Source organism: Pollicipes pollicipes, unplaced genomic scaffold (assembly GCF_011947565.3).
Source record: "Pollicipes pollicipes isolate AB1234 unplaced genomic scaffold, Ppol_2.1 Scaffold_3087;HRSCAF=3621_pilon_pilon_pilon, whole genome shotgun sequence".
Lineage (NCBI taxonomy): Eukaryota > Metazoa > Arthropoda > Thecostraca > Pollicipedomorpha > Pollicipedidae > Pollicipes > Pollicipes pollicipes.
In genome coordinates, this window is record NW_023596225.1 from 46,502,325 (window position 1) to 46,530,112 (window position 27,788).

A 27,788-nucleotide genomic window follows, 5' to 3' on the forward strand; every position below is an offset into this window, starting at 1 on the left:
TCATTTCAAACCTAGTTATGGATTTGGCAGCGTAATCCGCACTTTAAATCATGTATGCCAACAGCCTGGCATCGATGCGGGTTAGTGCGACACGATTCATATCCGTAAAAGTCAGTTGATAGATTAATTAGCTGAAGATGACTTCGAAAAGAGGAATAGGCGTGCATGCGTCAGCCTGGACATCCACTTTCCGCTTCCGCCTGTGCCTTTCCAAGGAATGCCGTGAGTATGTGTGTGTGTGGAGGGGGACATCCTAATGGCATACGCGATCTCAAACATTCATGCCTCCATAAAATACCCATGCTTCCATACTCCGGCTTCTCCTCAGATTTAGCCCACTTTTTAATCAATTTCGGATGAAATACGACTGAAGAGGTAGCGAATTAGATACGATATGATGGGACCAGAGCGTGGCTACGACGGGGCTAGAACTGCTGTCGGCTGGTGATGGGAGGGAAATATAAATTCTTCCAATGGATGGTTCCAAATCGTTTGCATTATGGCCTTGGATTCAGAGCCCCCCCCCCCCCCCCCGAAAAAAACGATACGAACCTCCTTAGTTATAAGCCATATGTTCTTTTCCACTTATCTTCCGACATACTTGTAGAAATTGAACGGCGTGTCCATGTGCAACTCCATGAGCTACATGTTAACCCGCATGGTCATCATCGTCATGGGTCACATTACGCCCACCTCCCACTTTTAGGAGGTGGGCGTGTTCCAGGAATTCCGTGCGAATTCGTCAACACAGCCGGTCACACCGTTGGAGGCGTCCGTTCACTGGAATCTGACCATGACCGTCTATCAGTGGTTAGCGGCCGACCTATAAAAGCGAAAGCACCGAGGGAGCAGACACCACTTGCGCTCCCAACCCGGCCATCAGAACACACTATGCAGGTATGTGCTGGAATGATACCATTGATATCGTGCCCTGTTGGCTACTAGACACTTTATATCCAGCCAAGTACACTTTGAGTTTACCAATGAGACATGCATCGCACGGATGGCGAGGCTATGATATATATATATATATATATATATATATATATATTACAATATATATATATATATATATATATATTCATCTATCGTAGCCAAACAGCTCTGCTAAACTGGTTGGCTCATCCGTCAATTACCCTCTCACTGCATTGCAGGGCCTCGTCATTGCCGCCATCCTGGCTATCGCCGCCGCCGCCCCGGCACCGGAGACGCCGGGCTACAAGCCCGCTCCGGCTCCCTACCACCCGGCCCCCTTGCAGAAGTCGGCTTCTTACCATACGGAGCCCCAGTACAAGGAGGATGCCAGGCCGTTCGCCTACGACTACGCCGTCAACGACCACTACACCGGCACCAACTTTGCCAAGAAGGAGGAGAGCGATGGCCACAATACCCAGGGATATTACTCGGTAGCTCTGCCCGACGGCCGCGTCCAGCACGTAAAGTATGTCGCTGACAACTACGGCGGCTACAACGCGGATGTCACCTACGAAGGAGAGGCCCAGTACCCCGAGTACCACCCCGCACCTGCCTACAAGGCTGCCGCCCCTGCCTACAGGGCTGCCGTCCCTGCCTACAAGGCTTCTGCCCCTGCTTACAATGCTGCTGCCCCTGCCTACAGGGCTGCCGCCCCTGCCTACAAAGCTTCTGTCCCGGTCTACAAGTCCGTCTACAAGCCTGCTTACAGCTCTCCCACCCCGGCATACAAGCCTGCGGCATACTAGTCAGCCACTGAGAATGACTTCCTATTTAAATGCATGAATGTTGTGTTGTGATGATTTCTGACCAGCTGTATTTCAATATAAGAAACTACGATCTGGACTAACAAACTATGAACTGTGGACCACGTGGTCTTGACTGAGACAATCATGCGTTTTTCAGTTGGATAATTTAATTGATGCGGCCGTGTTAAGGAATTTGCATTTTCATGGCATATTGATGCAGTCCCAGTGGATGTTCTCATCAGTTTGGATGCGGGTGCGTGGGAAAGGGGGTCGGTTTAGTTATTTCTTTCCGGTCATCACCGATAGAGGGACGATGGTAAAGTTTCAGAAAGTTCGGAGGGAGGATCTGTTTCCCCGCTTCCCCTGGTTCCCGAGCACCTGGATTGGTGGGTGCAATTAGTTATCTCTCTTAAAAAAGCGGTATGATTATTAGGCTGACAAGCCATTCATGCCCAGTTATAACTATTTTGTTACCAAAACAAGTTGTGGTTGGCAAAGCTTGTGCAGAAACTCCACGGAAAACAGGTATCACGTCCTTGATTTCTCAAAACTCCGTTGCCGCACGACAACCTCAGTACAACAAAGAGCAATTAGACTTTGCTCGTTTCTGGATTAACTTCATGACCGTTCCAGGCAGAGACGTGTGAGACTGGGAAAACTCTCCCAGCACTCAGCCTCAACCGCGGTTGTATGGGTTGCCTGGGCCGCCACTGCGTACGTCACACACGTCACGGGGACGCACAGCCAATGAAGTCGAGTCACTTACAATGCAAAGTCAACCCCAGTTTGCGGTAACAGAAAACTCGCGCGGAAAATACGCCGGGGTAGATGAGACCGGCAAAGGAGCTTCGGGACGCCAATCGTCACCGGCTAGACATCAGGTCACCGGCAGAAATCTACACCACGTGAAATGTGCTGAGAGCTATTACAAGGAAAACACATGAGATCTTTTTGTGTCTATCAAATATACCTGGCAGGCGTTATGCAGCCATCGGGCTACGTGCAACAGCCTATGGCTGGGGCGCATAGCGTTATTGTGCCTGACGCATGGAACCTATCGCGACGGTAGTGGTCCAAACCTGGCCGTTCAACGCGCCCAGAGGTAGCACCAGGCACTGTGTTAGGTTCTTAAGTTGTGATGCTGGCGGCCACTGCTGTAGGGCCGGCAATGCCGCCTCAGGACCAGCACATCAACGATAGCATAGTAACGTTACAAGCACCGCTGATTGGGAAGCAGTTGTGCTTTAAAGCAGGATGGCAAGCATTATAATGATAAGTGCCATAATGGCGAGCTGTACTGTACAAAGGTCATTATATGGCACAATTCATAAAGCTTTTTCGATAGATCTTGAAGAGCTTAAACGCCTGACAGACCTATGGCCGAAGTAACCATGCTCCCTAAAACCATTTGCATGAAGGGTTTTTGGCATGAGGTGACTACAAACATTTTATCATTGGCTGCACTGAATAAATGACAGACAAATTTAGAAGGTTCATCAGTATCTGAAACATATGCAGCCTTGGCTCAAGGCAATACAAAGTATCAATGGTCCTTAGATAAATAGATGAAATAGATGTAAATAGATGAACTAGTAAATAGATGAACTGGAATCAACAGACCCTGAACTATGCCCCAGTTATGCACATTTTTATATAAATACAGCATGCTGCCCTTTTCTAAACAGTGCATGCAGATAACTCCTTTGGTGAAATGTCATATCAGGCATGTGCGCAACATTGCATCATACCAAACATTTCTGTTACATTGTAGTGCCTTTCCCGTCTCAATAAACGCACGTAATGCAATCACACAGCTGTGCTGAACTGACATAATTACTGGTTGTCCCATTTCATGGGTGGTAATGCCACTGGACGAAGGTTATCAATGCTTATGTGGAATATTCAAATGTCAATCAGACAACAATCTCAATTATCATGTATTAAAAAGTAACAAGACCCTTAGCTCTGACATAAATATACCTGGGCACGCCTTGGCCAATCACTTCGCATACAGCATTCCACAAGCATTCAACAGCCGGTAGCCTAAGCCACAACATTCATAACTGGCAAGTTGTGCAGTGATGAATCATTACATTATCAGTTTTGTTGCAGAATGTTTTAATGAGTCATTATATGTAACCTGAGACATAACGTGACTTGGCAAAGAACAACATACATCTGATTAGCCCAGAGGCATCTGAAATTACTTGGACACAATCTGATCCTCCAATCATGGTCGCCGTGTGCGTACAGGCGTGGATTTTGGTTCAAGCATTTACAATTTACGTGGCTGCACTTTCCGTCTCGTCGCGAGTTTGTGCAGCGCAATGTTGCAGTGCGAATTGCAGGAAAAATTGCAAAATGTCAAGTTGTATATGACTGGGTGCTGTAATTCATTGCCTCTGGCCGATTACGCCATGTCGCACCAAAATATCAACAACGATGGGTCGCGGAGACACGGGAATGGCACAAAAAGGTATACCGAGCGAAATGGTACGGTCACATGTACCACGTGCTACGAGTTCACAGATGGATTTTGCTCTCTCCACGCGTTTTGTGCCACATTTCGGCACCTGGGGTTGGCGCGCTTCGATGATGACTTGAAGGACCGAGATTATAATATGTGGTGACACGTGCGACGTGTGATGGCGCCCACGTGTTCAACTACGGTTTTACGCATTTTGCTCTTTTGAGGGCTTCCAAGTTTTTATTATATCTCAGAAACCAGGGAAGCATGTACTTCGGGACGGGCATGCTTCGATAGCCGATCTAACGGCCAATTAGTCAAACGTGTACGATGTCGTGCTGCATGTGTCATGTGACACGTGCGCCTTAGCTGTGAAGATGCATTTTGCCGATTTCGTCCATGTGCGCGCTATACGCGGCATTGTCGCTCGTGTGGCACGTAGAAGCACGAAACTGCCATACTGCGGTACGCCATTTAACAGGAAATCCTTTGGCGTCACATGTGCGGGGTAGCATGTTGCACGTGTCGGGCACACACGAGCCAGGAAAATGTGTTTTGCTCTTTTCCACGGGTTTACACCCTTTGTGTGTAAATATCGGCACCCAGAGCACGGAGGGACTGAGGAGTGGCATGCATAACAAATCTTACAGACAAGGACGTGGCATGAATTGTAATGTCGAACGTGCCGCGTGTAACGCGTGCACGAGCCAGCAAGATAAATTTGGCCGTTTCCCGCCGTTTTTCATTCTTTGATACAATGCAATGCAGCTTAATACAACGGAAGTGCGTGCTACCATCATTCAGAAGGCTGGCAGTTGATGGAAGGGGCAAAAATCACCACCCGCACCCCACGACCATTCACTCATCCCATGGAGTATCTCATCCCATGTCACTCATACCATGTCACTCATCCCATGTCATGTCATATCACTCATCCCATGGCTGTGTTGCAGAGAACTCGGCGAAATGCGCTGCTCCTGCCGGCGGTCGTCAGAGACAGCCGGTAACGCGCGCGGCCTTCGACCGAGTCTTTTTCGCACTACGCGATATTTTGGTAACCAGGGCACCTAGAACCAGTGTACTACAATTGCCGACTTTGTGTGTAATGCAATGCCTTATGAGGAGGAATTTTTCACTCCTTTTCCCCATATTTTACGTGAATTTTCACTCCTCCTTGACATTGTATAATTGCGCGTGGTAATTCCATCTTTCACTTTCTGAGGTCTTCAGACGTCATCCAAAACCGAGCTCACTTGAAACCACCAAGCATAAACAAGACTCCACTGAACCTGGACACCTATGGCTATACCCCGCCTCACCTACATCTGAATCATGTCTATGTGTGCACAGAGCAAGGGCGCCAGGTACCTCCAGGCCCAGGAACCCCAGCGACTCCAGCCGCTTGCACGCAGTAAGTTTGGTTTGCTTACAAAATGCATCATAATCGGCAGCTGTGTGCCAAATGCAAGGTTTTCACGTATCCCCAATTTTCTGGTCTCACCACCACACCGCGAAAGCAGAGCCTGGTGCAAACACCAGCAAGGCCTGGCAGGAAATTTTACTCCACGTATTTCTTTTTTCCCGAGGAAACTTGACCACTAAGTTGCATCATTAGAAATGCAAGAGTGAAAAATTCAAGAAATGTCTTCTAAATTAAATTTGCGAGATAAATATCACCATTTGAGCACTCATGTTAACAGCTTTTAAGTCAAATCAGCTGATTAAACATTTTGCCAAAAAGTATCAGTCTTTATAGTTATTCAACGACTTCTGTTTTTTTTAGTATCAAACAGGTGTGATGCCACTTCACTCTTCCTTCCCGATTGCCCTTATAGGCACCGTCCGTTGCTTAAAATGTTGATCAATTTCTCTGCAAGATGCTCCAACTGCAAACTTGCACGTATTTCATGCATAAGTTGGATTAATACCCCAGCCGCCCAAACATGCTTGATATGCACCCAAGAGTGAATACTTCACAGCGAATGAAGGCAACAATTTGAAGGACGGGACTTATTTTTACCATCATTTTTGCCCTGTGAAACCCTCGGCTAACCGTTTTCTTGGTTCATGGCGGTGCTCGATAATGATAAGTCTAAGCCGTTCGGGTGCCTAAATCACCAGGCTACCTGACAAGGCGATCCTAATGCCGTCATGCAGAGCTTTGGGACAGACCTGACGCAGCTAATACAGAAGTGTTTGATGGCGAAATTCTATCATTTGGAGATGGTTATCATGCACGCCTGTTACTTGTTTCGCGTTTTAATCTCGTAGGCTGGTGGCCATGTTTAATATTTATATTTAGGGGGTGAGTGGGATGACATCTGACATCTGACATCGCATGGTCTGGTGGCAGACCATGCGAAAGGTACTGATTTGTTTTGGAGGAGCAGGAAGAATTGCTGTCTTGGATAGAACTTTATAATATTTTTATCATGAGCCTTGTGTGCACTACTGGCAGCCTCATGACTTCCTTGCATTTTGTCCATCCAACCATAACTACATGCAATTGTCATGTTTCCAGCCTTGTGCAAGGTCAGCATGTTTGCAGCGTCATTTCACCACATGTAAAATTTTCGTGTTATTTTTTTATTAAAGCAGCCTGATGGCTGCAGCATGCTGCATACTGCGGAAATGGAAAATGTGTTTGCGTCTTTCTCACCGACGTTTTGCGGATTCCCAAAACAGGCTGAGCAAGTCATGTCACTTATTAGTTGGGTGCTTTGGTGAAAGTGATATGTATATTGCATGATGCATTTTTGGTCAGTCATATGCCAGACGCGGAGTTGATGCAAGATTGCATGCTGGACTCATCTTCTCGTGATGGAATGTATTATCATAGCAGCAGGGATTGCAATACAAAAACCAAATCATTGCTCATTATGCTATGCCACATTACAGCACTGAGGTAGTGTCACAGCTGTTTACCTACGCCATTACACGATGTGCCACATTGGTTGCCTACTCTGTCAAGCCTATGAGACAGCAGTTTATAATTTATAAATGACTGGTAACTGATTACCAATGCCAAAGGACTATCAACAGCAAGAATGTCATTGCGCCAGAATGGTTATAGCAGTGTAAACTATTAATTGCATAATTAATTCCGAGCAAAACAACAACAACTTGGCAGCCCAACCTTACCATTTTTACCATAGCAATAGCAATGCTTTGGCAATAAATTCACAACAACGTTACTAATTTATTAATTTTCGCATGTCACCGTATTTCCGGGTACAAGCAATAATGAAAGTAACTACCGTGCACATCATATGGTATGAATGTCAGGACTATAGCACTGGAAGCAAGGATGGGCCGACAATAAAGCATTGACAAAGTCATCAAGAGCACAGCAGCAACAGCAGCAGCACAGCATATCGCGCTTTGAGCTTAATAATCTGCCATAAAAGCTGGCGATCGCTACGTTGCGTATGTCAAACCCAACAAAAATTTTCTTACGGCCAGCACCAGGACAAAAAGTCCACAAACAAACCACCCGCTAATCCGCCACTCGAAACAGCCCCGCGACGAGAATGGCCAGTCGGCGTCAGCTTTCGTGTGTTTCGAGGTATTCTTTAGGTCTGGCTGCCAGATGCTGCCAGGTTTTGCTGTCGTCACACAACAATTTCATGATGCCATCAAACAATAACGTAATGGAGCGCATTTTACAAACTTTGGTATTTTTCTTCCTGAGTCGTTTTGGAACCTTCAAAGCTTACCAATAGTAGTACCAAGTAAGCTTTTCTCATCGTACCTGATACCTACCTCAAGATCTTCAAATGTGGAACATTCCCTTTAACAGTTATTGTGAACGCCCTGCCCGTCGCAGGACTTGCGTGCACAGCACATACCTTCTCGATTCAGAGCGCATATGTGCAAGGCGGTGCGAACCTAACTTTTGCGGAAGTTTAGCGTTGGCCCTCTAGGCTTTGACCAGAAACAAACAACCAGAAATAGATGTCGACCCTCTAAAATTGGTCAAATGTCCGTTGTTCTGTGTGGGTATGCAAGTGAGAGGTATTTACGCACTGAGTGGTTGTGTGTGGTTGTGTTTCTATTGTTAGATTTTTTGGCGGAACGTGGTATTTGTTTACCTCAAATTTTCCTCATTAAAACCTCTGTGTGAGATTCAAGCACATCTAAAAACAACTTGTTATGCAACCATAGAGGCACACGAGCTCCATGGCACCACCAGGGTGGGAGAAAGTATGGGAGACAAAGTTAAGAAAATAGTTAAAGTGGACGTATATTTCTTACCTGGAAAGGCAAAAAGACTGACCGGTGTCAAACATTGGTCACGTAAGATCGTTAATATGCTTAACATATACTTAACACCTCTGTACTAAGCAAGTGCAGACCAGAACACCACCGCATAATCCTGTGTCATATTTCTTCTGTCAAAATCAAAATCTCCATAAAATAGGACAATAATAGGCTCCTTGCAAACAAATATCAGGACAGACTTCATCGAGGTGACATACACGTCAAATGTATCGAAATGTACTATCGATGCAGCAGCAGACAGCTGTTCCTGTCCCTAGATCCATCCTGTCTTGGGTTTTCCTCAGTGGGGGCCGGTCTGTTGCGACCCACTGCGCAAATGGGAGGCACTCTGGGCTCTGCGGGCAGTAAAACCGTCCCTGCTTGTCACGTCTGTGCCCCAGCGTCGCGGTGCGCGGCCTCTGGCAGACGGCACAGGGCACCAACACGGCCTGGCGCCTGTACGATTGCTCTTGCCGCTGTCCAGGCTGCCGGTCGTAGCCGGCCCCGGTGACCACCGGGCCGGTGGTGTTTTTAGGTAAGATGAACACCATCGTCGGTTGGGACGTCCCCGGCAGAATATTCAGAAGCGGAAGGGCTCCTGCTAGGGGCTTGGGGGACGGCGGTCTCCTGGGTGGTAGCACGACCTGCATCAGGACAATGGCAGCTTCGCACCGCTTCTCACGATCATTGTACCTGGAAGCAATGCAGCAAAACGCCCTTCAGAATTCCGATACGGGCTTATTTCTTTTGCGAACGGCATGAAAAACGCACATCGCGAATAAGTTGCCTAACGCTGCAAGTGGAATTGATGCCTTTTTCTGCTTTTCCGACGTCGGCAACAATTTCAAGGAAATACTGATCAATATCGATATCACTGATTAATACCAATGATTTTTACGTTGTAGCATTCTCGCCAAATGATGTTTTTACGTTACTTGGGGTTAGCGGTGAATTTTTCAGTCAATTATTACCACAGTAAATCACAAGGCAGATGCTACAGAACGGATACAACCTACTGCCTTTATCAGCCACGATAGCAACCGTAAACGAGGAGGTGAGAAACTTGCGCTTCAGCGCATACTTGACCACGTGGTAAAGACATCGATTATGATCTCCCAAAAACATACCAGGTGAGGAGCGTCTTATGACTGATGTCAGGCAGCGCCAGGTCGCTTCCCTCAATGAGCCGGTTGTCGAGCAGGCGCTGCCTGCAGTCCGTACTCTCGCATGATCGTCGCCCACCGAGATACAGACAACTGGCCGGGTCTTCGCACGCGTCCTCGGTGTGTGCTGGCCAGTTTTATTCAAGTGGTTTCGACCAGCCGGCTGCAGTCCGGCTTCTGGGCGGCACCTCCGGTGTGTCCAACAAACGACCTGTATCGTACAACACTTGTCAGCCGCGTGCATAACAGATTTCGCTCGAATGGAGCTGGACCGCATTCCGGAAAAAGCGAATACTGAGTTATCACTGCATGCAAATTAAAAATGACGTTATCTGTTACTTATGCATAGGCCATATACATCGCAATAAAAATGTCCACGTACAGCGGAGGAAGTCGTGCGCTTAGAGCACTTCCATCACACTGTATGACCCAACATCTACGTGACTATATACACCATCTACTGAATAGTTCGGCATTATCACAGGGGCATTTGTCACATCATGGCAGCCACATGCATCACTCGTTGTGAGGCGTTGGTAAGCTACAGTACTAGATGTGTCTACATTTTCTGATAGTGCATTTCTCGACATCGAGAGAATATGGAATCGCTTATCCAACCCCACATATTTTATTACACTGCAGTTTTTGGTGGCGTACCATTACACACAGGCGGCGCATCCAGGTCATCAACCACTGTGCCCACATTGCGTTCTGCACCCGCAGGTCTGAGTGTCACTCACCTTCCGGAACCTTGTAACGGTCCGATTGCGACAAGCGAATATGTTAGCGTGACATATTTCACCGATGTTTATTGCAGCCGTATATGCGCCTAAACACCTGAGGATATATTTTGTTCGCTGCAGCAATGAGCCACCGGATACCCGGGCCAACGCTGCCGATCTCCTGCAGCTGCCCCGCGCGTGCGAGCGGCATTGGCCGAACGCTTCTTGGCTTCCATGCTATGACTGTCTTGCACAAGACTCCCTATGTTATTAGTGGGACCAGGAGCATTACTAGCTGCAGGAGGCAACCGCATGTCCTACGTATTGCGAGTAAAACACTGTTTTTTAATGACTCGGGGCCAACAAAGTCTTAGAAGTGGCAGTTAGATGAAATAGCGTTATGAACAGATTCTCTTATTATTGCATGGCATACGTGTAACACTGTTAGCCAATTAACACGCGCTCAGGAGGGTCAAATTGACCACCTTCGCGAAGGTTTTTCCAGAATGGTTTGCGAACGGCGCGGAGTAGCCTGTACCAAAATTTGTTTATCTGTAGACGATTTAATAGCGGATCGTTTGGTCATCAAAAATTTAGGTGAGCCTTGTAAGGGTCGCTGACCTATGGCGGGTCAAACCAAACTTTCGACGGCAGGTCAGATAGTCAGATCATGTTTTCAGTGAACGCGATTACTAGGGAATCGTTTCAATCTGATGCAACACTGGAGTGTTTGACGAAGCCACACATCTCTGAGAATACTTTCTTAGGCAACACAACTATTGAATATGAAATTTACGTTCGCCTAAGGTCAGGTATGAGGGTCAGACCAAGGCCAAAACCAACCTCTTATTTCTCAAGAGCTTCCTGTATGGGATAGCTCATCTCGAATTTATTGATAGCAGGAACCGCATTATATATCTTGCATTGACCTCTTAGATGCCAGAATAGGTCATTGACTTAAAATGACCCAGGTCGACATTCAGTTTTTAGGAGCATTTTGCCTGGCGTAATGTTTGTTGTTTACTGAAATGCAAAACTCAGAGCAGTCCCTGTATGATTTTAGTGACCATGACCTTCAAAAAGTCAAACAAGGTCGCTGACCTTAAATGAGCATGAGATCTTTTGCTTTAGGAAGAGTTTTTAGGTTCTATGGGCACTTTGGAGACTAACCTGAAATTTGACCTTGTTTGACCTTATTTTACCCAAAGGTCATGACCTAGAAACTTCAAATTGGACCTAAGTAAGTTCACGTACAGGTCAACACATTCTGTAAATTCCGTACCTCTAGCTTTCTTAGTTCCCGGGATTTCAGGGGGTCAAATTGACCCCCATCCGAGCGAAGGGTATCATGGCCGGCCACCCGGTCGCGTGTTGACATTAGAAATGCCAGGAGAATCGATGCGCACCTCCGAGAGCTTTCAACGCCAGGGACAACAGTGGAGCGAGGTGTCTTGAGGCAGCCTCGTGTAAGACGAGCCTGAATACGTGGCACCATCTGAAGTCGCTGTATGTCGATTTCTGAGGCTGATGCCACATTTCTCGAATGGTGGCGGCCCCTGCATTACTGATATCGTGCTGGCGTGGATCTCGAAGGCACAGAGGGCGTTCGATAAATCGGTCCACGGCGCCATGGTCAGCTATATTCCTCGGGCCGACAGACTCCTGAAAACGTGACACAGATGCGAAATACTGCAACACAAACGCAATCCTATCACGTATGAGTCAATCACGCCTAGCCAATTGTCTTTTGACACCATCTGAAATGAGGGCAATTTCCACAGTCGTCCTAAACCATCAACTCGGAGTTTTTTGTTGAACTGAAATAAGTTCGAAGGATTTTTGTGGGAGTGGGGGAAGTCTGCCGTTCATTTTAGATCAAAATTAAAGCCAACGTCCATAGCATGATCCAATCACATTCTGTTGCGGCCAGTTTATTTTTCTGCTCGCAGTTACATGCGATGTGGTTCATCCACTGTACAACGCATGGTCACTCGGCCAATTCCGCTCCTGCTATACTTGATTCACCACCGGTACTGTGGGTGGTGGCATCGCACTACCCTCCACTCATCCAAAAATCGACTGGCGCATGCGAGCGCCCGGTCCCTGCCGCCGCCTCAGCGCCGACCCTTGACCCCCCGGCGGATCGGGAGACCCCCGGTCACGTGACCGTTCCCCGGCACCTAGTCAGATGTAGAGCTCGGAAGACAGCGAGGGCGAGGGCACACACCCCGCACAATCACAACCATAGAACTCAAACGCGTGGTGACGGCGACGGCGGTGCGAGGGAGTGGCGATCGTGGCGGGTTTTTTTATCTGCTGCATTTAATTGTGCCTGCGGTAGGGCATCTGTGACATTGTCGATGAGGGTGGTACCAATGATGGAGGTATGAGGCTGAATGCTTGGGATCGCTCATATCAGTAAAATGCCCCCCCCCCCCCCCCTCCCACACGGCATTCCTTAGAGAGGCAGAGGCATAAGACGGAACTGGCCGGCCAGCACATGAATGCATGCGCATTCCTTGTTTCAAAGCATGTTCTAAGCAAATTAAGCTATCAATCGCCTTTTACAGATATGAACCATCTCCTATAAAGCATCGATGCCTCGCATATTGGCAATATGCATTCAAAATGCAGATTGTGTTGCCGCATACACAACTAGGCTTTTAAACAGCAGCATACGGATATGATGTGGGCCAAATCTAGGTTCTACAAAATAAGCATTACTTAAAGCAAAGCCACAGCCCAAACGCCTCAAAACTTAGACTTTTCATGTTGAGGCACCTTTGTAATATATTTGCACCGGACATATGATAGTATAATTGTGGTAAAACCGTCCGGTGATTCTCGCTTCATCTTCGTTTAGCTCGAGGGTCCGTCGAGAGAAGAAGACAGCATCCTCGCATCGGCCCACAAAAAGTTAGCGCGACGTCACTGGTGCCAAGTCTTCAATGCACGTCGAGCCGCTGGAGTTTAGACATAATGCTGTTAGTCTTTATTAGGAAGATTCACATGACGAGCGAGCCAGTAGCGTAGAATTATGCAGCGAATACAATGATGGGCTTCACTTCCTTAGCGGTTATTCTAATAGTACTCCAATGGCATGAAAGTGAGTGCTCATGCAGAAGCTTTATTCCCAGAAAGGGATGCAGAGCGACTGGGTGCTTCGTGCCCATAGCTAACAAACGTTGTGGCCGACATATGTGACAAGCGAGCCGATTGCTTATAATTTAACGACGATTTGACTAATTGCGTGACAACCTTAAACCGCAAGCAATTATAATGGCAATTCAACCTTACACGAGTCGTGACGCCGACTGTGGTGCGAGGGAGTGGCGATCGGGGCGAGTTTTTTTTTTGGTCCTGCTGAATTTCATTTTGTATGCGATGAAATATCCCAGTTAAATTGTTGGCAAGTGGAGTAGCACTGGGGCAGGTTAGATATTTTCATTCATCGCTGGACTGTTAGTATTTTTATTACATAAACAGTTACATTATTTAGCTATTTAGAGCCACTTATGCTATATCTTGAAGCAATTTTTATATTACAGCAAATTGTTGTTATAGTATAGCAGCCTTTTGCTTCCAAAAAGCTTTAGAAGTGAGATGTTGTTTCATATTTCATGCCTGCCTGGATGCCTTCAGATGTGGAACAGTCATTTCGATGGGCGCAAAAGTCGCATGGCGGAAGTGGAGCGTGCTTAGGGTTGTCGCTAACGGTCCGTGCCAATCCATGGAACGAGCTGCCCAGACAACTTTATTGTCAATTTTGGTACGTGGCTCATACTATTAGGCTATATGTGCATGCCGTTGATGGTGGCGTAAGCGGCGCACCATCCCCAGAGTGCCACATCCACTGTACGCTGTGCTGGATCAAGCGGTGCGTGCTGCTGATTTGCCAAGAAAAAACTTACTTTTTCCTTCTAAGATCAAAGTACTTTAAAGCAATACCATGTTTTTAGCACATGCATATCCAAAACAAGAGAAGCGTTGGAAGTCTTGTAGACATAACATGTGAAGAGCAGCACTGAGAGCGGATCTTTGAAATAAGAATGAACAGATAATCATTCACTCATCCTCATGCTTCGTGTGCTTTTGTCCCTGGGGTCTACCATTACATTTCGATCTGCTGAGCCTGGCTTATTGTAGGCCTGACAAGCTGCTCCGAACGGCGTCATCTTCTAAAACTCATCTTTGTTCGGGTCCTAGCCTTTTCGTCCTTTCATTCTCTCCAATTGCAAATTGTCTTCTCTTGCCCATCCTTCCTTAATATCGTCTCAGTGCATCATCGCGGTGAGGTACTTCATATCTACCAGTGTGTGCCAAAGTGAGACCATTCATCACTGTTTATGACTTCTGTGCACTCTAGAAAGTTAGACCTTTCTTTGGGTACACTTTTTTTCAAAGACAGCATGCAGAGGACTTTCTGTCCGGACACAAATGCAGTTTGGTATATCTGACTCTCGTCGTTCTCCAAACGCATTTGGCAATTAACATTGGTCTGTATTGTCAACATTGGTCTGTTGTAAATCTGTATTGATTTGATCGTGATCGACCAATAACGTCTTAAATAGCTGTACACCAACGCAAAGAGCAGCAACCGGTCACTCCGTGTATCCTGAAAAATTGTTCATTTAAAGAAATAAAAATGCATATGCTTGCCGCATAGGCACATGTTTTTTATAATCCCGTACCTCAAGAAGATCAGGTTTAAGAATTTTCTGTTCATCACAATATTGTCGGGCCACATACGTGTGCACCCCTGATGTTAATAAAGGGAGGGAGCGGTTCAACAAATTGGGTAAGTGGTCTTTGGATCAGCTCATACCTCAACGAAGTCATGCCAACCTATGTTATGCCCATCACAACATTGGCTGGGGATTTGCGTGTGCGCCTATGGCATCGATATAACGTAGGATGTATTTGCTGAGCTGCTTGCTAACGGGTGCAGTTCAGCTGCAGTGACTAAGAGCAATAAAAAACTTCTTCATAAAGATCCAACGCCAACATGGAAAGTAATATGCATGAAAGCCGTCATCGCTCGCGCTATATTACATCATATGAATGATAATAACCTGCAAATCTCAAAGGCGTGACACGAAAATCCACGAGATGGTATCGTGATGCATTGTAATATTGGTATTGGTATTGGTATTGTAATATGCATTGTAATATTGGTATCGTGATGCATTGTACTGTAGATCAAGATACGTAACTGACATGTTGGCACGCCAGCATACATAACGGTGCCTTCGGATGGGACTGCATTACATACTGTAGGGAAAAAGCCGAAGATGATAGAAATAACCACCGCAAGAATTTGGGAAAATGCCTTCTCGTGGTTTGGGCAACAGGCACAGCATAAGAGAACGAAAAGCGGGAAATAAAGGTGCGCTGTTGAGACTGCAACGTGCACGGGCTTTTCAAAAGAGCAGGATGACAAGTCACAATTTGAATGTTCCGTTTTTACTAACCTGGCATGGTTCGCAAGCAAGTCTACAAGCCTGCTCACGGTGTCCCGCCCGGTATACAAGCCTGCTGCATGCTAGAAAAATACTGAGAACGACCTTCATTTTAAACGCACACACGTTCTGTTACGGAGTTTTCTGACCGGTTGTATTTCAGTGCTATGAGATGCCCATACTTCTTTGTTGGTATTGAAGGCAGGCGGTTCATCTCGTTGGGGTACATGTGCAGGATGTTGCTGGTGGCGTAGGCCTCGCACGACCCTCTGAGGTCATCCTCACCTTATTGGAGCAATTCGTGACCTCCTCCTGCTTCTCTACGAAAAGCCAGTGCCCCGAGTTCCACTTTGCCACCTCCGAGAAGGCTATAGTCTCGGTTTACAAGCCTAACTTTAAACCTACTTATAGCTCATTCACCACTGGGATACAAGCTTGCGGCAAGCTGGTCAGAGGCTGAGAACGAACTGCTTTTTAAGCGATTACATGTTGTGTGACGATACTTTTTGTGACCTGATCTGTTGTATCTAAACAAACTAAACTGGTCAGACAATGTGGTTTTAGCCCAAGAAGCCGTGACTTTTTCATTGTGCGCGTTTCGGTGACACGGCTGCGGCAACCGACGTGCACATTCTCAAAGCTAATGACAGCCATATCATGATTATGATACCATCACTGGGATGCAATACCTTTTGAAGTGACCAGAACAGATTGACGCACACAGATTGGAGCTCCTTCCATATTAGAGAGGGTAGCAAGGCGTAAGCCACTTTTGGGAATTTCTTCCCAGTTAAAGGCTGTAGAGGACCAATGTCAACTCTACCGATTTCCCTGAAAATATTCACCTATGGATGATGTGGTCGACCACCGTTATAGCTGAGGAGTCGGGTACGTTTCCCCTTCCCCCTCATGCGCCCTGGATTAGTGAGCTCAGTGAGTCATTTAGACATGTCTGAAAAACGAGGGACGCTTTAACGGATTTATTTCAAAGTTGTGTGGGATTTTTAACTAAAAAGCGTCTTGAATATCCTTTAGGACAATTGGCATCTTTGCTCTTCTTAAAACCCTTGGCTCCTGTGGTTTCTGAGCTGCACGTCTGCGATGATGTGCAGAGTACTTTGGGGGAGACTATTTCAGTGCCACCAGGGCATCCATGACGCCTCAACCTTTTTCTTTTCTTCTAGATTTGTTTCCATTCTAGAAAAAACCGGCGAGTGGTCAAACGGACCCACTGCCCGAGCGGATGTTAAGGTGTAATTCCGAAAAAGGTGAAGTGATATCATACATATGCACAGCCCAACACGCGCTCGGGTAGGGGGTAATTTGACCCCCAAAACTTTTTCGGAGTGGTTTCTGGAGCGGCGCGATGTAGCGGCGCTAAACTTTCATAGCTCTAGAAAATTGAATAGCGGATTGTTCGCATCACAAATTTAAATGTACCTTGTGAGATCGCTGACGTACGGCAGTTCAAAGTCAGGCCATGGTTTCAGTGAAGACAATGTCTAGGGAATCGTTCAATGTCATCGAACAACAGTGTTAGACGAAAGCCATATATCTTTGAGAGAGTTTCTTAGGCGACGCAACGATTGAATGGACAGAGCCCATTGACCTAGGGTCAGGTATGAAGGCCAGGCCAAGGTCTAAACCGACCTGCTTTATTACGTTAGAGTTAACAGTGTAGGGTACTTTATGGTGCTTATTTCGAATTTATTGATACCACGAACCACATTGCGCATTTTCCGTAAGCTTCTTAAAGGATGTAATAGGTCACTGACCTAAAATGACCTGGGTCAACGTTTTCTTTTTAAGAACATACTGCCTAGCGAAATTGTCGACGGCTATTCAAATACAAAACGGAAAGTAGTTTGCTATGATTTTGGTCGCCATGATTTCGAAAGGTCAAGTAAATTCATCGACCTTACATGAGCGTCAGTGACCTTTTGTTTGGCACAGGTGTCCAAATTTTGGGGGCACTTTGGACACCATTCTGAAGTTTGACATTAATAAACTTTATTTGACACTCAGGTCATGACCTAGAAGCCCCTAATTTTGACACAGGTGCGTTCACACAAAAGGCTAACACATCCTGTGAATTTGATGTTTCTGGCTCTCTTAGTTGTTGACATTTGAAGAGGATCAAGTTGACTCCCATCCACCCGAGCAAGGGGTATTCAACCGGCCACCCGAGCGCGTGTTAATACCCGCTCGTTAATGGCGGATCAGCATTGTGGGCAAGCGGGCTTTTGCAGGCTGCACCACTACCTAGGCGGGGCGGGTTGGGCTGCGGGCCGACATTTTGGAGAAAAGCGTCTCTACTCTGTATCTTGCCCAGAGGAGGTGGTGTCTCACAACTGTGACCTCCCGGCGGCAGAGCCTGAACTCAGCTGGGTTCAGTGTGACTCCGTTGTGTCACACGGGCGTCCAGGTGCTGGAATGAAGCGAAGAAGGCCTGCTCGATATTTGAGTCGTATACGCTTCCTCAGCACATGCGTGCATATCTCCGTGCCAGCAATGACGTCATCTCCGTGCCAGCAATGACGTCATCTCCGCGCCAGTCGTGACGTCATCACGCTCGGTAGCAACCCCGCCTGGTTGTGTGGTACATATGAGGTGCAGATTCCCTTCGGTGACTTGATGCCGGCGCGATTGGTGGTGGTAAACGGTAGCGATTGGTGCCCCAAAATCCCTTTCCCCACCCCTCTGTTGTGATGTATATTCTGTACGAGTTTTCGGTCGCCTCAAACTGGGGTCGGGTTCGTACCATTAGTGACTCTAGCTGATTGGCTGTGCCTGCTCGTGACGTGTGTGACGTACACAGTAACTGCCCAGACACCAGACAGTCGTGCTAAGGTTGAGTGCTGGAGGAGTTACGTCAGTCTGACACTTTGCTGCTGGGAATGGTCTAGGAGTTATGCCAGAAACGCGCAGAGCGATTGCTCTTCAATTTGATAAGGTCGTCGGGTGGCATGCTGCTGGGAATGGTCTAGGAGTTATGCCAGAAACGCGCAGAGCGATTGCTCTTCAATTTGATAAGGTCGTCGGGTGGCATAGAAGATAGAGAAAGTCAAGCACTTTGTATCCGTTTTCAAGGGAATTTCGGCTTAAGCTTTACAGGACATTACTTGCTTTGGCAAGAAGACAGTTACAACCGGGTAAGAATCTCTAATCAACCCTGTCATTATACCGATCTTTTTCTTGCAAAAGACATAAAGATGAATCATTCCACCTACCAATCCAGGTGTGAGAAAAACCAAGAGAGCGGGGAAACAAAGCCCCTTTCCCAGCCCTCTGAATATGTAGCATTGTCCCTCTATTGGCGATGACTGGAAAATAATGATTAAAATGGCCCTTGCCCCCACGCACCCACATCCTTACTTGGGAGGATATTCACATGGGCCGCACTAGTATGTCATAAGAATGTTAATTCCTTCAACATAGCCGCATTCCCGGAATTATCCCGGTGAAAAACACATTGCCACTTAAGTCAAGACTGCGTGGTCCATACTTCATAGCTTGTTAATTCAGACCGTAGTTCCTTGCATTCAAATACAGCTGGTTAGAAATAATCACAACACAACATGCATGCATTTAAGTAGCTGGTCGTTCTCAGGGTTTGACTAGTATACCGGAGATTTGTGTGCTGGGGCGGGAGAGCTGTAACCAGACTTGTAGACCGGAGCAGTGGCCTTATAGGCAGGAGCGGGGTGGTACTCGGGGAACTGGGCCTCTCCCTCGTAGGTGACCTGGGCGTTGTAGCCGCCGTAGTCATCGGCGACGTACTTGACGTGCTGGACACGGCCGTCGGGCAGAGCCACCGAGTAATATCCCTGGGTGTTGTGGCCATCGCTCTCCTCCTTCTTCGCAAAGTTGGTGCCGGTGTAGTGGTCGTTGACGGCGTAGTCGTAGGCGAACGGCTTGGCCTCCTCCTTGTACTGGGGCTCCGGGTGGTAAGAGGCCGGCTTATAGGAGGGGGCCGGAGAGGGATTGTAGCCCGGCGTCTCGGGTGCCGGGGCGGCGGCGGCAACAGCCAGCACGGCGGCAACGACGAAACCCTGCAACGCCACAAGCGATGTGCTGTCATAAGTCAGTTATTTCGCGTCTATTTGATGTTACAGTGCACCTTAGAACCACGTTTCTGATGGAACATATTTTATCACTGTTCCTACTGCGATGCACTTCCCGCAATATTCCTTGCATTTGGTAATGTTCCACGCCAAAAATGTTCTTCAAGGAGATACCTTCATGTTGTGTTGTAGCGGCCAGGTGCGCAGTAGAAGTGATGTCTACTTCCACAGTGCTTTCGCTTTTATAGGTTGGCTGCCAGCCGCTGATGAAAGGTCACGGGCACTGGCTCAGTGATCGGGCAGTTTCCGCTACTGCGGGCTGGACTCATGACCCCATTCATTAGCGCGGGACCACAGTCACTCCCGGATACACGCCTAACTATTGGAAAGCAATTATGCATTCATTTACTAATTACTTCACCTTACACATAATTTTGAATGGGTGAGTCTTGCCAAACCTTTTGTTTGTTGGCATAGATGGCAAAGAAAATATGATTCATGAAGAAGCAGGGAAGGATCTATTGATATCTCCACGGTTATATCTGTATAACTTGATATAACTTGACTAGAATGGCATCATTTAGACATAACTTGACGTGTTAGGTACACACAAACGTGTGTTTGTACCTACATGTATACATATATATATATATATATATATATATATATATATATATGTATATATATATATACATATATATAAACAACAAACTATACATGTTTGAAATATTCGTAGAATCCTTTCTTTTATACATCTTTGATTAAAAACAACTGCTGACTCAGCACTGACGAGGTTTTTGACGCATCGTTTTAGTTTCCGGGCCCTTGACTTAGCATCACCGCATTATTTCAATATTTAATCTTTTTACTAATTTTTAATCTTAAATCTTTAATCTAATCTGATCAAATTTAATCATCATTTCAATCTTTAATCTTTAAGATCAGTTTGCCACAATTACACTGTGCATTAAACGTCCCCGCCTGTTCTGCGCTGGTAGGTTGTTCCGGAACTGTTAAATCCGTCCAGAATGCGCTGCATTGGACACACGTTTACAACCTTGAACGGTAGTCTGACCATTCAGGTGCAAAATGTCGACCTTTAAGGTCGTTGAAAAGCAGGTCACAAGCTATGTCTCTGACAAGACCAACTGGCGTCTCTAACACCGCTACTCTAAGGAGATGAAGCGAAAAAAGAAGACTGCAAGTGCTCGGAACAATGCTCATCAGAAACACTGCGCCGGTGATTGAGATGCAGAGTGACATGACCAGTAAATTAATGCAGTATAACTTACTTTGAGCAGCTTGCGTCGACCACTGTTTTCTTTCTCTTTTTGTGTTACCTTCTCAGTGCGGTACATCATATGGTCTTGAATGGTCTAAAGCCTATTGTATATTTTATAGATGTGATTGGACGTACCTGCCGGTACGCATTATCATCAATCCTTGCCTAAGCAAAATTATAGTCATTGATGAATGAAGCATACTAGCTAAACACAGTACAACAAACAAACCTCACTTTCAATGCTGTTAGTTTTGCGAAACTTTTGGCTGCTCTGAAAGCTATCCATCGTTGAAATTATCCATGAAAATAAACCTAATTCAAGGCCTACTGTCAGAAAGAGCAAAAGCTTGCGTCAACAACTTCTCAATGCAGGTCAAGCTGTGATGTGCAATGAACAATACATGTGTATATATATGCGTATATGTATGTGTATGTACATATACAACTATATATCTGAATGTAAGCGTTCGTGTGTTTGTGTGTGTGTGTGTGTGTGTGTGTGTGTGTGTGTGTGTGTGTGTGTGTGTGTGTGTGTGTGTGTGTGTGTGTGTGTGTATGTGTGTGTGTGTGTGTATGTGTGTGCGGTGCGTGTGTGTGTGTTTGTTTGTGATTACGTATAGATAAAACGTTAGAAATATAAAGAGATACGACCACTCTTCTTCAAATCATATTTTCTTTACCATCTGCATGGACCTTTACCGATACGTTTCTCATGACATACCAACATCTGGCATTATGTGTACGTTAACACGAAACAAACATAATGGGCGCCTCAATTGCTCTCTAGCAGTTGCACGAGTATCCGGCAGTGGCCGTGGTTCCGTGTTAACCTATCATGTCGCCAGACCAGCCGGTGGTAGCGGGAGCCGCACGATCAGTGAGGCAACGTTTGTGACCTTGCATCAGCGGCCCGCGGCCGATCTATAAAAGCCGAGGCAATGTGGATGCATGTACCAGTTCCACTGCGCACTCGCTCACCAAGACACAACATGCAGGTATCTCATTCACGAATAATACTGGTGTGCTTAGATGTCAGATGTTAGAGATATTTCCGAGAAGTGTATCGTGGTGGGAACGTTGATAAACAGTGTTGCATTAGAAGCATGCTAACGAGATGCATTGCAAAATAGTGAAAATGCCAGAATGCATGGCTTATTGTTTTTATAATAGCACATCCCTCTTGGCATTCCAGGGTTTCTTCATTGCCGCCGTGCTGGCTGTTGCTGCCGCCGCCCCGGCACCGGCGACGCCGGGCTACAAGACGGCTCCGGCCCCCTACCACCCCGCCCCGTCCTACAAGTCGGCCTCTTACCACCCGGAGCCCCAGTACAAGGAGGTGGCCCAGCCGTTCGCTTATGACTACGCCGTCAATGACCACTACACCGGCACCAACTTCGCCAAGAAGGAGGAGAGCGATGGCCACAACACCCAGGGATATTACTCGGTGGCTCTGCCCGACGGTCGTGTCCAGCACGTCAAGTACGTCGCCGACAACTACGGCGGCTACAACGCTGATGTCACCTACGAGGGGGAGGCCCAGTACCCCGAGTACCATCCCGCCCCTGCTTACAAGGCGGCTGCCCCGGCCTTCAAGCCTGTTCACAAGTCTGCTTACAGCTCTCCCGCCCCGGCATACAAGGCCGCGGCATACTAGTCAAACACTGAGAATGACCTCTTATTTAGGGTCATGAATGTTGCGTTGTGACGATTTCTTGCCGTCTGTATTTCAATACAATGAGATACTTAAACCATGTGGCCTGGGCACAAGCCTCCAAGTCATGCTATGGGTGGGCCAGAGCAAGGGTCATTTTGATGATGCTTTTTTGGTCAATGTCTAAAGAGAGACAATGCTAAATTTTACGAAAGTTGATGTTGGTTCTGGGCTCTGTACCCTCCCCCGATTTTTGCGCACCGTTATTGGTGGGTACAATGATTCTTCTTCATATCCTTTATGGAAGGAGTGCCATTGTTTGATTTGCATGTGATTTCCCCAGAAAACGAGAATCAATTTCTTTATTTTCTTATGCGCCCCTGCTACGTGACAACATGATTGCAATGAAGAGAAGAGCCAATGCTCGGTTCTGGAATAACATTAAGGCCATTCCAGGCAGAAACGTGTCAGATATTAAGCCTGATACGATTACCCTCTCGGCATCCAGCCTCACCGCGATGTCTGCGTTGTCTGGGACGTAACTGTGTGCGTCACACACGTCACGAGCATGGAAAGCCAGTCAGCTCGAGTCACTCATGATGCAAACCCTACCTGAGTCCATGGTGACAAAAAACTTGAGCGGAAAATACGCCGGATGGAAGAAAAGGCGGAAAGGCGGAGCGGAAAAGGACATTTCTGTTACCAATCGTCGCCGTTTACGTGTGTGGTCCATGACAGGACGTTACATCCCGCGCGTACCAGACGGCCCGACACGGCTGCGGCCTGTCACCGGCCGATATTGCCGGCAAAAGGACGGGGCGGCCAGCGTCCAGCGTGACGCCTATGCTCCTCATGCGGACCCTCCTGGTCGCCCTTGCATGCGGTCCAACAAGGTGTGAACAAAATTTACCTTGAAGAGACGTGATGCTCGCCGTGGAATATAGCACCGTACACAGGTTGTGTAGCCCAGCATACTAAACACGCAGTTGTGTAGATGTTTGCTCGGGTCGCACCGCCATAACGTACTCAGTGAAACCTTAAAGGGTATATTTATTCCACATAAGCAACAATCATGAAACTCTTACTTAGTTTGCATTACTAAGATGCAGATGATGGTCTGGTTTGGCTTTGTGCCAGCCAAGTTCAGTCAAGTTTATGAGTTCACAGCAGATTATCTACAAAAGTCACAGGAAGCCATCGAGGCATGCTGCGAAAAGATTATGCGTTCTGTCCTGAGCTTTTTTGTAAAAAATGTACTGCTCAGACCATGTGGTTTTATGCCACAAGTCATGTTTTTCACCATCAGAAATGTAGTGATGTAACTGTAACAACCCATGTGTGCGTTCTTTAAAGAAGACGACTATAATGCTATTCATATCACTTTTGTAAGCAATAACCGTTTTATGAAGAGTAGCTGCATGGACCATGGAAATCACTCCAATTTGGGCTGTGGCATTTGTCGCTTTTGGCAACTTCATTTTGGTCAACGCCCGTAGCGGAACAATTCAGATATCTAAGAACTTACGGTTAAAGTTGACTGATCCCAGCCCAGATTTGGGTAAACAACGGTGTTGCCCTCCTATTACCTACATTTTCCGGGCCCATGGATTGGCTCTGGAAATGTGGTGGGCCTGACTGGAACGGCTTATACGGCGTTTTAAAAACTGAGAGAGGATGCGCTCAGTCCTCAGGCGGTAGAGAGTCAGAGGTGTGCTCAGTCCTCAGGCCGTAGAGGGGCAGAGATGTACTCAGTGCTCAGGCCGTAGAGGAGCAGAGGTGTGCTCAGTCCTCAGGCCGTAGAGGGGCAGAGGTGTGCTCAGTCCTCATGCCGTAGAGGGGCAGAGGTGTGCTCAGTCCTCAGGCCGTAGAGGGGCAGAGGTGTTAGGGAAAAAGAAGGGCCAACAGGTTAAGCATGACGCTTTTGCACGACAACCGGTTTATTTTTTTAAGTTGCATCCGAAAAGCATCATTTTAAATCTCTCTTCATTCCCACCAAAATTGAAAGACCATGCTTAGATGAAACGTTGTAAACACCAGCATTTGATGACAGCCCATTGAAGAAGTCATATGTAACGAAACATGGCGAAAAACATGGCGGCACAAACATGAATATATTAAAATAGGTGGCCGTTGCCACCATGCGGCTAGTATACAGCGGACTTATATGCCGGGGCGGCATGACTGTAAGCAGGTTTGTGGACAGAGCTGTAGGCAGGAGCAGCAGCCTTGTAGGCAGGGGTGGGGTGGTACTCGGGGTACTGGGCCTCTCCCTCGTAGGTGACATCAGCGTTGTAGGCGCCGTAGTTGTCGACGACGTACTTCACGTGTTGGACACGGCCGTCGGGCAGAGCCACCGAGTAATATCCCTGGGTGTTGTGGCCATCACTCTCCTTCTTGGCGAAGTTGGTGCCGGTGTAGTGGTCGTTGACGGCGTAGTCGTAAACGAACGGCTTGGCCGCCTCCTTGTATTGGATCTCCGGGTGGTAAGAGGCCGGCTTGTAGGAGGGGGCCGGGTGGTAGGGGGCCGGAGCGGGCTTATAGCCCGGCGTCTCCGGTGCCGGGGCGGCGGCGGCAACAGCCAGCACGGCGGCAATGACGAAACCCCGCAATACAGTGAGAGGACAGTTTACCGATCAGGTAGCGAGTTTAATAGTACAGTTTTGTTACGATGTATATGCTATGATGTATATTAATATATATATATATATATATATATATATATATATATATATGTATATGTATGTATATACATATATATATATAGGTATATATATGCATTTATATATGTATATATATATATATATATATATATATATATATATATATATATATATATATATATATATATATAACATACCCTCACTTTTCTTGTAATGCATGCCATATCGCTAAACCCGGAATGTACATGGTTTGAAATAAGCTCTCTAGTAGCCAACAGGGCACCATATAAAAGGTTTAATTCCAGCACATACCTGCATAGTGTGTTCAGATGGCTGGTTGTGCAGTGCAAGTGGTGTCCGTTCCCATGGTGCTTTCGCTTTTATTGGTCGGCCGCTAACCACTCATAGACGGTCACTGTCAGATTTGTCACCGGCTGCGCTGAAGAATTCGCACGGAATTCCTGGTACACGCCCACCTCCTAGAAGTAGACCATGATGTGACCCATTAAGTTGCATGTGGACACGCCATTCTACGGGTGAGTTGGAAGATAGGCAAGAACAGATAGCTCATGACGCAGCAGGTTCGTATCGATCTTTTTTAGCCCTATATAATACCCGAAACCAAGACGACCATGCAAACGATTTGGAATAATTCATTGGAGATATTAATACCTCCCTGCCTTCCCCAGCTGACAGCCGTTCTGGCGTCCTCCGTGGCCTGCTTTGGGCCCATTGCATCGTATCCAATTCGCTACCTTTTCGGTCGTATTTCGTCCGAAGGGTTAAGTCCGAGGAGAAACCAGAATATGGGAGAACAGGTATCGTGTGGATGTATGAGACTGAATGTTTAAGAGGGCTCATGTCAGTAGGATGCCCTTACCCCTCCACACAACCTTCCTTAGAAATGCACGGGCGGAAACAGATACTGGCCGGCCAGCCTGATGCATGCATGCGTATCCCTTATTTCGAAGTATTTTGAGCTAATTAAACTGTCAATTGACTGTTACAGATACAAATCTTGTCGTACTAAAATGCATCGATGCCACACATGTCGGCATACGTCATTTAAAATGTCGATTATGTTGCCACATACATAACTAGGCTTTGAATGGCAATGCGGATATGATGATGACGTAGGCCATTTCTAGGTTCTACCCAATAATTATTGCTCGAAGCCAGAGCAAAAACCCGAAGGCCTCAAAGCTGATGCTTTCCATGCTGTCCAGGTTTTTGGCACGTATGTTAGCTATGTTTCCTATCATGGGCAAATCATAATGAAGTATAGCTAAAATGTTTGAACGCAATAGACATACCATCACGACAAAGTTGCAAGCAATTTCCGACCGTTTCTTGGAATAGTTCAGTCCATGGCATGCCTCGAAATGTGACGTAACAAACCCTTTTCTTGAGATTTGCTTATTTCCGATAATTTGTGAAATAGACCACGAAATGTGGTTAGGAAGCGCTTTAAAAGGGTATTAATGGAAACGCCTTTACTGGAAAAGATTGGAACACGGAATGAATGAATGTAGGCACCTTTTGATATATTTACACCGGAGACATGGTGGTATAAGGGTGGTATAACCGTCCGGTGATTCTCGCTTCATCTTCGTCTAGCTTACTCAAGGTCCGTCGAGGAAAGAAAACAGCAGGCTTGCATTGGCTCATAAAAGCAAGCGTGACGTCACTGGTGCCAAGACTTTAGTGCGGTGGGTCGCTGAAATCCGGACAAAATGTTGAATTAGTTTTCATCTTTAAGATGCAAGCTTGCGGCAAACTAGTCAGACGCTGAGAGCAAACTACTATTTCAAGCGATTGAGTCCCGTGTTAGGGTGTTTCTTGTGACCTGATCTGTTTTATCAACACCAAATAAGCTTGTGAAACACGGTAGTTTTAACCTAAATAGTCGTGACGTTTCCATTGTGCGTGTTCCGGTGACACAGCAGTGTCAAACTACGTTCACGTTCCCAAGGCTGATGACAGCCATTTTATGATTATGATAACATCGTTCGGGTGTAATACTTTTTGAAGTGACGACCATTTTCAGAACAGGTTGACGCAGAGACATTCGAACCGCGAACATTTGGGGACGTCGTTGCCATTCAACGTCCATAGAGGTCGAGTGTCCGCGTTTTAAATTTCTCTGAAATTTTCAACATTAGCTGACGCGGTCGACCACTACTATATGGTATATACGCGCACCACTATACGCCAATCATACACTATAGCTGGGTAGCCAGACGCTTTCCTCATTCCCCCTCCATGCACCGTGGTTAGTAAGTTCAATGATTAATATTGACATGTCTTAACAACGAGGGAAGATTAAGGGGAGTTCTTGG

General features: G+C 46.7%; 2 protein-coding genes across 2 annotated transcripts in view; one reads left to right on the forward strand and one right to left on the reverse strand.

Annotated features, from left to right (window-relative positions):
• Positions 1–1,145: 1,145 nt before the first annotated feature.
• Positions 1,146–1,523, forward strand: LOC119090270 (cuticle protein 19.8-like; the record flags this gene model as incomplete). The annotated part of the gene is made up of 1 exon (XM_037213054.1): positions 1,146–1,523. A coding segment is annotated over one exon (378 nt), but the record flags the coding sequence as incomplete, so codon positions are not given.
• Positions 1,524–16,953: 15,430 nt separating this feature from the next.
• The window catches only part of LOC119090271 (neurofilament medium polypeptide-like), a 38,985-nt gene continuing 28,150 nt past the window's right edge, over positions 16,954–27,788 (reverse strand). Inside the window, exons 4-6 of the mRNA XM_037213055.1 lie at positions 25,295–25,396; positions 19,536–19,776; positions 16,954–16,989 (exon numbers count right to left, since the gene is read on the reverse strand). Of these exons, the coding sequence (XP_037068950.1) occupies positions 16,954–16,989; positions 19,536–19,776; positions 25,295–25,396 (379 nt within the window). The remainder of the gene's footprint in view (positions 16,990–19,535; positions 19,777–25,294; positions 25,397–27,788) is intronic.